We start from the raw sequence: 11,199 nt of genomic DNA, 5'->3' as shown, positions 1-11,199 counted from the left end.
GTGACCATGGTTGCTCAATTAAAGAAAAATCTATGACTGCAATGCCTTAAAAAATATTGGCATTTAAATATTCTGTTGTTTTTTTTTTCAAGCTGCATGATGTTCTAGGTAAGGATTCGTAAATGGTCTGAATCTAATTTACCGTATTCTCACATTCCAAAAAAATGCATCTTAAGTCAACAAGATTTAATTTCACCGATAGGTATGAATGTGAAATTGTAGAACTGTTTATTTTTATGAGCTCTGTATTGTCTGGCAAGCAGCGAGGTATTGTACATCTCCCCTCGTTTCTCTGTTGGGATAGGTCCCAGCTCTCATGCGAATGAAGACAAATGGTATAAAAGATGGATGGTTGGGTTGATGGAGTTCCGTGTGCCTACACAGTATAACTGCAGAGGTCATACCTCATTGGACAAACATGCTATTATGGAAAAAGGGTATTTACCACTGCACCATTGCAAGCTACTTTAATCTACCCTCTATATGCCCGCTACAGTGTGCTGTGTATATTTCCATCCAGTTTGAATAAGCTGTGCAACTTCTATTATTCAAAGAAAGTGCATTTCCACTTTTTTTTTTTCCCCCAGCAAGACTTCTTCACCATACACAAAAAGCTTTTGCCTCAGGAAATCACAGCCCTATTGGTGCTTGCAAAGCTCAGCGACATCACTATAAACAGGCTAATCTTACATAAAAGCTGATCTCTGAATGGCCAGGCAGTTGAAACGTTTTAGCGCAGGGTGGTAGCAATGAATAAATAAATAGATAAACAAGACACACAATCACAGGGCTGTCGCTTGTGCACTGCACCCCGATCCCATGTGGTTGGCAGCAGCTCCAAGATAGGAGATTACTGCAAATAATACCCCACGTATTTTGTAGCTCTTTAGTGCTGCAGTTTGACAACAAATGAGCAATAGGTGTCCCCATTTCAGTCCCCACCTTAGCTGATGTACTGTGCACATTGCTGACCCTTGTGAACTTTTCTTATTTTTCATGGACTACCTTAGCCTTTTCCAGTGCTATTAATGCACTGGCAATCTTTGAGAAAATCATACTCTACCTACATACTAGCAAGGACATATTTGCCGCATGTCTTCCTTTTCCATTGAAGGCTGATTCCAAGTCTGTGTTCTATTACATCTTCTTTATACAATATTTGTCTATATATGTGTGATGTTTCTAAAATCCAATATTTCTAAAAACTGTGGAAAGTGAACTTTCCACTCTTCGTTACAATAACACCCACGGTTAAGGTTACATGCAGTCTAATTGCAGTCGACTTTCACTAGCCGCCATCTGCAATTATTTTTGTGGCAGGGTATATCCAATCTGTCTGTTTATGTTGAGCTCATAATGCTTGGCATCCAATTCATTCGTGTTTTCAATCCATGCATTTTTATGCTTTAGTGATGCAACATTGAAATATTCCACTTGATAGCAAAAAAAAGTCAAATTTTGTCAATAATAATTATAAAATAATATAAATCTCTCAATTTACAACACATGTACTTCTTCTTCTGTACTTTTGTAAATCTTGACCAGTTAAATTGAATATATTCACATGAACGCACGACTTATTCTGTTCTATGAATGTCAACAGGTGGATACAGTTTATTGTACCACCTGCCATTTTTTGAAACGGCATGTATTTGCCCGCCATACGTAAAACACAATTTAAGCAACACAGCTTGGTTAATTATGTACCCTGATCTAACATTTCCTAATATTTTGAACTGGAAAAACAAAATCGGATGTAATTTTTATAATTACAAAGAGTTTGATTAATGTGCCTTTTTAAGTTTGCAGGTACTTCGCAGTACCTCCTAAAGGTAAAGAATCAGTGATTTAGAAGGGAAAAAAATACAACAACATGTTTTGTGATCGCCTTTGATGTTATGAATTATAGAATATGTTTTGGGATTATTTTCTTTAATGAATTCTTGAAACACAGCTGTTTTTGTATTCTCAGTATGTCTATTATTATGTCAATAACATTTCACAATGATGGCGGTAATTAGCTTTGCATAGACTCTGATGAGTGTACAGATTGATGTTTTACCATTGATTCAATGAGATTGCTTACACATTGCTGTCTTTTTTTTTATATATATAAAAAAGGGTTTGTTCAATTCTGAATACTGATGACAAAATCCGGATTGTAGTGTGTTGTTTTTCTGTTAAAAGTGTGGTCATACATTCTATAAGTAATGAATCCTAATGTGTATGAGTAACAAAAAGTGTGAACTGACCGGCCAAGTAAAAAACAATGCAAATTTGAGTCAGTTAGTTGTAACTTTGATAACTTTACCCTTTAATGTAAATATATACTGTATATGTATATAAAACCCTCCAAATTTTCACGGGCTAACTATTTAGTATGCGCATGGCGACTCTGCAATTTTCCTTAACTGACAAACTAATTATTTTTAGATGCCTAGCCATGTGTTTTATTCATATCCCTGTGGGATTTAATTACATTTCCTTCAACCACAACTGAGTGGTCTCCTGTAGTAATCGTCACCTCTCATTAAAAATGATGATTTTTCCACCAAGAATAGCTAATCACATAATAAGCGTATGATGGCTGCATAGATGAAGTGGCTTCCCTTTTTCAGATATAACGCTTTGGAACTAATTTCACTGGGATGTTGCAATTAATCAGCTGTTTTTTTTTGGGGGGTGGAGTGAGTTAGCCCCCAGATTTTGTACTTTTGTACAAATTGTACTTTTAGATCTCTAAAACCAAACGAGAACAGGCTTGCCTTGGTCTCTTGACACATTCTGTTTCCACAGTGTAATTAATAGCCTTGCTTACAACTTACAATAACAACACAATGATGAGAAGTCAACAATGCCTCCCTCATTCGATGTATTTACTCCAATTCATCAAGGGCTTTATGTTTGCGAGAATTGTTCAATGTGCTCTCTCTTTATTGACAATCAACTATCTGCCATACGACTATAAGAGTAATGGTTTTCCTCACCGGGCTAATAAAAGAAAAACTTTCAAATTGTGTGCAGTCAAAGAAAAACAAACATTGTTTGTCGTTTCTTCTCTATTCATTCCATAATCACAGGCACGAATGAAGATGAAAATATGTTTACACTGCTATGTTTTATGTAGGCACACAACTATATTATTGTTTGCTAGGAAAATAATGTGGCTTGGTTCAATTATTACTTCCATATGATTACTGTGGTATTATCTGTAAAACTTGAAGATGGATGTTGAACATGAATTTATTTAGGATAATTTGAACTCTGAAGAAATCAAACTGAGCACGTTTGTTATTAAAATCTGGTGTTGTTCATCCATCCCTCTTGAAATTTAATTACTCACCCGACTTTAATCAGTCTTATGCACTTGACTTTACCAATATTAGATTGCCGTTTACATGCATTGAAGAAGTCAAACGTTTACTGTATGCAAGGGAATCAAAAAAACATGAGTACCGTTTTGCTTTTCTTTATTTGCTTCATCAACAATCATCCACATTCAGGAGTCACTCAGCATGTAAACACAGGACTTGAACACCATCGTTTGTTCTCATCAGTCCAACCTCTGGATATCCTCATACCCCCAAATTTCTTGAAAAACAACCCCCAAAAAAGACCTTTGATTACAAAACAACATCAGTGCAATTCTTCAACACATAAAACACGCGCTTCAAGTGTTCAGCTTTTCAACAACAGCAAGTCTGGGGGAGAGTCCGTTTCACCACACGCATCCACACACACTGGAATTCCACCATTGACCTTGTCCCTGTAAAACAAAGCTAAGGTGCAAGAACGATTAGCAGTACACATTAGACTGCAATGCAGTCAGAAAAGAAAACAGAAGAGAGAATCGTCAGGACATGAAAGGGAATAATTTCACTTGTTTTAATATCATTTATGTATGTTTACTGTGGGCATAACAACACTGATGGAGCTATGGTGAGAGGGGTGATTGTAAGTGAAGAGCAACATGCTACAGAGAGAAATAAGTGTCTCACAGTGCTCTCTAATCTAAGACCTCTCATCATTAGTTGATTCAAAGTACCAAAAAAAGCAGCACAACCACTCAAATACACATGTTTGAGGAGTGTTAAACACAGTGTTTTGACTATGAACGTATGTACTGTATGTATATTCCCCTCCATTATAATGCTGACGTTCCTGGGTGATAATCGCATGAAATGCTCATTAGAGAATACTGAAGAATGTGATGTATTGCTGCTATATATGTGCATTCTACGCAAACAGAAATAATTATACGTGTAGCAAATCATCATAAGAGTTATTTCCGAGGTCATCCTCCGCCATGAGTGTGCCCTCATATACATTTAACAATTTACATATAATCATATGTACATGCACATCAAGTGCAAGATAGGGTTCTTAATATTTGCATCTGTATATTTCTACACGCCAACATTTGAGATACATCCGGCCCTCATCCGGGTAATCAGTCACCTAAATTACATGAAATACGCACACGATCTTTTTCATGAGGGGAAAATAAATACAGGCCGCGCAACACGAAGTGATGATTTTTATGCGAAGTGCAAACATCAGGCGTAGAAGATGAGCTCAGGAATCTGACCTCCTTGCACCCCTGTGCCATTAGTGCTGTCTGACGAGCACTGGAATTGAAATGTCACCTTTCCACATTGCACCTCTGTCATGCCTTCCTGTCCAAAGTAGCTCAGTTCATTCCCATCAAGAACCACGCTGGCGGTGTAGAAGGTATCGGGCTCGATCTGCACCGGGTACTCAAACCAAACGGGGAACGTGTTGCTGGAGCCATCGGAGAAATATTTGCTCAGGTTTTGTCCCATCAGCACTCCCTGGCGTTTGAGCTCTATCTTGGCACTATACTCTGTTGACCCACAGCTGGATCCATAGAGTCCGAAACCGGCGATAAACACTCGCTTGTCCACAGCAAACTGGATGCTGTCGCAGCGGCCTCGGTAACGCCACTGATTGCTTCGGTAGGCGCAGGACTGAAATCTGTGGCAGCGCTGAGGCGACAGCCCCTTCCTTGGCTGGCTGACAAATTGAAGTTCGGGCTTCTTGGCAGCTGTGTACCAAAGAAAGATGTCGTTGGTCTCATTAAGCGTCAGCACGCCCGACTGGGCTGCTCCATTGGCAAAGTCATCCAGAGCCATGGTAGGGATGCGTATCAGATACATAGATTTGCCCAGAACCTTCCGCTTATTGTCAGTGGACAAGATGAGCTCCTGTCTCTGACACTCAGCTTCAGCCCAGCAGAGCGCTGCCTCGAAGACAACAATCTCTTTAGTGTTGAGTGTCTCTCGCTGGAGGATGCTCTCCAGGGTCTGCGGGTCGATGTCGCAGAAGCCCTCGGAGCGTAGCGCCAGCTCGGCCTGGGCGTCTATCACTTCCCAGCAGCGCTGAGTCAGCTCGGGCTCTTCGAACAGGCAGCTCTGGGAGAGCAGCACGCAGGCGTTCTTGGCACTCAGGCTGGTCTCTAGGAAGTTCACGCAGGCACGTGCCAGGTGTGGAACAATGTACTTTTTGGCAGCGTAGAGAGTGGCTAAGACTGTGTCAGCGCTTAGGTCAATCTCGTCACAGTAGATGTACCTGTTGAAACAAAGGTGAAAAGAATATGTGCATGTGAGTATTCTTTTACTGTCTGTCTTTTGTCTTGTGCTGCTGCGCCCTTTCTGTACATATCAATCGTCTCTGGCTCACCTTTTATAAGTTATGCGGTTTGATCAAATACCCAGTTAGAGCTGCACAATTAATCGCATTTTAATCGCGGTCGCGATATTGGATGCGACGATTAATTAAGGTGATCTCGGCAACATTAACGCTTAAAAAGCAGGCTACACTACATGTCAAATCAAGCTCTTTGTCGTCCTACCACCAAGCAATGTTTCCCACATGTTTGCTTGACAAAAGCCTATGCTTATCTCACCCTAATATATTATTTACCCGGGTGAAATGGCGATGAGTTTCTCACCTGATATATACAGTGCTAGCTGTCAATTGAGACCCATTTTGAATGGGTCTTATTGGCAAAAATTCCGAATACATTTGGTTTGAAATGACCAAAATGACATTTTGACTGCTAATTGATTTGCCTAAAATTAAATAATGTGGTTCTAAGTAGGCTTCATTTTTTTTCATTGGTTAGCACTCAGAAAGTAAGTTGTCTGTGTTGCCATGTGTGCTAAGTTTTTGGCAAGTCTGTGAATTTGTTTTAATTATTTACTTTATTTATATATTTTAGTTTACTATTAATATTTGTAGGTATCAAGCATTGAAGTCTTGTTTATATACTGCTTGTTTAAAAAAAGGGCACTAAATAGTCATGTTTGACCAAACATGATGAATAAGCATAATTAATAATTGGGATTTCAATATTGACCAAATTAATCGTGATCGTTATTTTGCCCGTAATCGTGTAGTCCTATACCCAGTGTACTGTCTAATCATCTCCATTTTTAAAATTCTAATGTATGTGGTATTACATAGTTTAGAACTTGGCCTCTATTTTTAAAAATTATTCATTACAGTATCTGCTGCTTATTGTGCAGCTGAAGTCCACTTGATTTCCATTTAGAGCTTGGACCTTAGATTTTTCATCCATCGTCCATTACTGGAAACAATTATCCTCATGAGGGTTGAAGGCATAGTGGAGCCTATACCATCTGTCTTGGGGCAGTGAGGTGGTACAACCTGAGCTGGTTGCCAGCCAATCACAGGGCACACAAAGACGAACAACCATTCGCTCTCACAAATACTTTCGAGTGTCCAGTATACTTACCTACCAATTTTACTTACACTTTAAAAAAAAAAATCAGTCGAGTCAACAACTCATACTTTGAAAAACTGGTTTCTTGTATGTTGAGTTTCCACTATATGACTAAACTGAGTATGGATCTCATTAATGGGGCCAGTCAAAATTGTAGGTATGGTTACCACTGTACTCTCATGCTGACAGTAGTCCACAATTTATTTTATATTTATAATATTTGTTTTAATAATAAGCTTTTTATTTTATTAATGCATTTAAAATACTGTACAAGCATTTCTTTGGAATAATTTTGGTCGCATGGGTCCATTCACTCAGAGCAATAGGATGTCTTCATATATACAGTCACTGGCCTTAACATTAGGTTCAGGTGCACATATTTTTCAGATTGAGGCTCCTGACTGAGAATGTCAGCGCGATTTTTATCTAACGATACTTGTTTTATATCACTGTAGTCTATTATAGTGTAGAATTCCGCTACATCCTACTCAGGTATCCCTCGTGATCACATTTGTTTTGGTAAAATTAGGTAATATTTGAAACACCTCTCAGCGTGACTCAGTGTTCTAGCCCACAGCACACATTAATCACCCTTATAAATATACAATTTTTTATTCTCTAAATCAATGGTAGTATGACAATTGAACGATCTGAAAATACAATCTAGCGGTGTTTCATATCTCATTCTCTGAAGATAAAGACAAAGGAATAAAAGGTCAATTAATCAGGAGTATGTGCCAAAAAGCTCTTACTTCAACATTGCCAGAAAAGCAGCTGGTTCCACATCCGGAATATGAATTTCATCATCATTCTCTGCCAGTTCACCATAAAACATGGCATGAAACACGGAGCTGCCCACAGCCAAGACATACTGTTAGAGAATAGAAAAAAGACATTTATTAATTGGTTTGCATGATGTTTGATTGAAACACGAGACACACACTATGACCTTATAAACTTGATTAGTTGTAATTTGACTCCAATAGTTTGTGAATGTGCAACCGTGTATTTATGGCAGCACTATTGAACCGTTCCCTAGTGGTAATTACTGGAGCTTGCGTTTGTTCGGTTTCCTTTATAATGAGCAGTGTTCAGCCAGATAGAGCGGTATTTACCCTCAGGATGAAGAGGCATGGTTCTAACAAACAAGATTGCATCTGATAGAAATAAAATGAATCCTTAATCACACCATTGAATAGCGAAAATTCAATTTCCTGGAATTAATGACTAATTGCAGCTTGACTGAATCGGGTGCAAATAATGCTAACGCTAATTTTAGAAATGAGAAAAAAGCCATTGATTACACTATGTACTCAAGTACTGTCGTTTATAAGCGTTTGTGTTTGTTGGGATGGGTGTGGTAGAGGGCTGTGCAGTCTTACAAGTAGCTTTGGCATATGTGTGGCATATTCAATGTTCTTAGTATGAGTGGGTAATGATACGGTGAACCTAATCTTTGTTACAGGACAAGGATACACAGATATTAAAGATTATTTTCCATAAAGCGAGGTTAATTGTGGACCTGTTTAACTTGTGCTTAGCTGCGCCTCTTGCCTCTTGGCTATAAGTACCAAATGGAGACAATAAAAAAAATGCTGCATTGACCATCATTAAATGCAGCTGCCATAATGTTTCAGCTTTTAAGTGCAGTCAAGTCATCCTGCATGTCCTTCCATTACTGTCTTTGCAAAGTGCAGTAAGTCATCTGCAGCCAACAATTATAGCTTCAGTCTCATATAAGATAAAAAACTAACAAATAAATGTTCTCAAAGGACTCATCTTACAATCAGCTGAATGTCCTTCACGTTTCAAAAATAATCCATGACTTGTAGCGAATCGTATAATGGATGGACTTTTAAATGTTGCCCATTGTTAACACATAATGTGTAATTAACCATTTATGGAACATCTTGGAACACAAAGGCTTGAGGGGGCCAATCAGACGAAGACGTCGGATGTCGAAAAAAAAGAAGAAGAAAAACACAGCAACAATCCAAAAGGATGAAAATAGACTTGATTATATCAGGAATTGCTCGCGTGCAGTAAATGCAGAATAGGTTCTGATTATCTACTTTAATCCAGTGAGCTTTCAGTTGCGACTGTGTAGTGTTAGAATCAAGTTGAATACTGTAATTGCCCCAGAAAAATTCTTAACATTCAGAGATTTTTTTATTGTTGTTGAACAAGGAGGAAGTAGCCCTTGTCCCTTTTTTTTCCATTCAGACTCATTTACATAAATAATTAAGGATCGTCTCAAACGGGCATATGTGCTGCCAAAGTGAGAGTGAAGCACAAAGGGCTTCAGTTCGATGAAATGATGACGGTTTAAGAAATGTTAATGTTGTTTTCAACCTATTTCATTAACATTAATAACATTCTTACTCTGTGTCCTGGCAGCCGCTTGGTCCTTCCAGGCTGACCCACCACAAAGTGAACATCTGCCATCAGCTCATTGTTGTACATTACCGAATTTCTGAAACACACAAACAAGCACACGCACACACACGAAAAAAAACTTTCAAGGGGGTTTGTATGGCTTATACTATATGTAAGCTATAAAGGCAGACAAGATTTCATATATATATATATATATATATATATATATATATATATATATATATATATATATATATATATATATATATATATTATGGACCCCAGTAAGAATAGCATCCGCACTGTTAGAAACTAACAGGGAACCCTAAATAAACAACTAAATAATAAACAACCGATAATAAAAATCTGAAAATAGGATACCACCAACGACATTAAATCAGATGAAACTATAAAATACAAGAACAGTGGGATTACTTGCAACATCTTCAAAAAAGTAGTAGCTTGAACTCTTTTTTTTTTTTTTTTTTTTTTTTTTACCATTGAGTTTTTTTCCACAATGTGAAGTTTTAGAAATGAGAAGAAAAACTTAGTTCTGTACAAAAGGGCCAACAAAGAAGCAGTGTTCATGTATTATTGAGCAGAGGAGCATGTCACCAAATGTTCTGGTGAAACAACAACAAAGGCCGACAAAAAAAACAAAACATTTTGCACTGGACAGCTGGGATCTTTTGCCGTCTGGCCAAAGTAAATATTTAGCCTTTAGGAAAGAGCAATCTGGGCCTGGTGTACATATAAAAGAGAATCCCATGTCTGTCCAGCCTCTGCTAAAGCGGCAAAGTCTGCAGGCACAAAGGTGGTGTCAACAAGATCGTTAACCCCGGCAGATTAAAGGCAGGGTGCAGGAAACTCTCACTCATGCATAGACAAAAAGATGACGTTGTTCATTTCTTAGATTTGCTTCCTTGTTGAGGAGCCATAAATGTGTTTTTCCTACCTTTCTCTGATAGTGGAGTATAGTCCTTGCCAGTTACAGTTATGTATGGTATTATTGTTGTTGAGATTCTGCTGCTGGTACTGTTGCACAGTGGTGGCAGGTGCCGGCTTTTTGGTGGGAAATATGTCCGCTGCCATCTTCTTCTTCTTTTTGTTCCTCAGAGTGATAATCTCATAGCAGACTGGAGGCAGCTTGGGGCTGCCACTGGCATTCCCCTTCTTAGAGCTTTTGCTTGACTTGCTTTTGACCGACTCAGGCAGCATTAAGAAGAAAGTCAGACATTTCATGTTCCTTCCCTTGGCATCGACCATGAGTGTGTTCAACTGCCGAGCAGTGGAAGAGCGCGCAGAAAGGACATTCACCAGGAGAAGACAGCTGCGAGGGAGGACCTGGGAAGATGACAGCGCAGGTTGCACGACTCGGACGCAGTGCAGCACTCACTAATCCACAAGCGCACTTCCAAACTTGCACGTCTGTTTATTTCTCCGAAGAGGCAAGTCCACATTGGTGAGCCACTTTTTCCCGGGATGAACTTTGCTTTGCTCTTGGGAATCCCATGGCAGATCCAGGGTGATGAGACCAGCTCTTGAAATAGCCGCTTCCTCCCCTGTCTCTTTGCTGAGGGTTGGTCTGACAGCCCCAGATTTAATGCTGCTGCAGTGGTTCTCAGACAGACAGCAAGGATGCCTCGCTCGCTCTCATCTCTTGCTCCAGCTGCGTCTTGCTCTGCCGCTCACTCGCTCCTCTTTAGAGCGCTTACATGGTCTCCTCAAGACTTCCTCCTCGCTTCCTCCACGAGCGCAGTGTTCATACTGGATGCTGCGTTGGTGGAGGCTGTGCCGCTCTGCCCCGCCGCTCGTTCTGCTGACTACAGAGATTAAATGGGAGAGCACAGAGGAGACTGCGCTCCAGCCCCCTCTACATCCGCCCCCCCGCTCCCACCCTCACAGTACACAGAACTCCTCATAATGCGGCCAATGGCAGCGCATAGCTTTCTTGATTGGCTCATCCACCAGAGTGCAGCGCATACTTGAATATGTAATGGTCAAAGTCTCAATTAAAGAGACAGCTATCTGCCACAAGAATGATCGATTTCCCGACG

General features: G+C 39.6%; 1 protein-coding gene across 1 annotated transcript; it reads right to left on the bottom strand.

The window, feature by feature from the left end:
• Positions 1 to 3,453: 3,453 nt before the first annotated feature.
• On the bottom strand, positions 3,454 to 10,988 carry LOC148420277 (BTB/POZ domain-containing protein 3-like). Its single transcript, XM_088421991.1, has 4 exons — positions 10,098 to 10,988; positions 9,149 to 9,239; positions 7,519 to 7,637; positions 3,454 to 5,589 (listed from the first exon to the last, which is right to left on the bottom strand). Exons 1-4 carry the CDS (start codon positions 10,406 to 10,408, stop codon positions 4,557 to 4,559), a joined length of 1,554 nt encoding a protein of 517 aa, XP_088278117.1. The 5' UTR covers positions 10,409 to 10,988; the 3' UTR covers positions 3,454 to 4,556.
• Between the last annotated feature and the right edge of the window lie 211 nt (positions 10,989 to 11,199).

This window comes from Hippichthys cyanospilos, chromosome 8, assembly GCF_059441005.1.
Source record: "Hippichthys cyanospilos isolate Australia breed blue-spotted pipefish chromosome 8, RoL_Hcya_1.0, whole genome shotgun sequence".
Taxonomy (NCBI): domain Eukaryota; kingdom Metazoa; phylum Chordata; class Actinopteri; order Syngnathiformes; family Syngnathidae; genus Hippichthys; species Hippichthys cyanospilos.
The sequence above is the reverse complement of the archived record's forward strand: the minus strand, read 5'-3'. Positions and strand labels throughout refer to the sequence as shown.

What these genes read in the sequence shown, in the direction of transcription:
- LOC148420277 (XM_088421991.1), bottom strand. Translation starts at nt 10,408, where the DNA reads ATGGTCGATGCCAAGGGAAGGAACATGAAATGTCTGACTTTCTTCTTA. An exon ending in AGCGGCTGCCAGGACACAGA is followed by an intron (nt 7,638 to 9,148) that starts GTAAGAATGTTA and finishes ATTCTCTAACAG; the next exon opens with TATGTCTTGGCTGTGGGCAG. An exon ending in GCTTTTCTGGCAATGTTGAA is followed by an intron (nt 5,590 to 7,518) that starts GTAAGAGCTTTT and finishes TTGTTTCAACAG; the next exon opens with GTACATCTACTGTGACGAGA.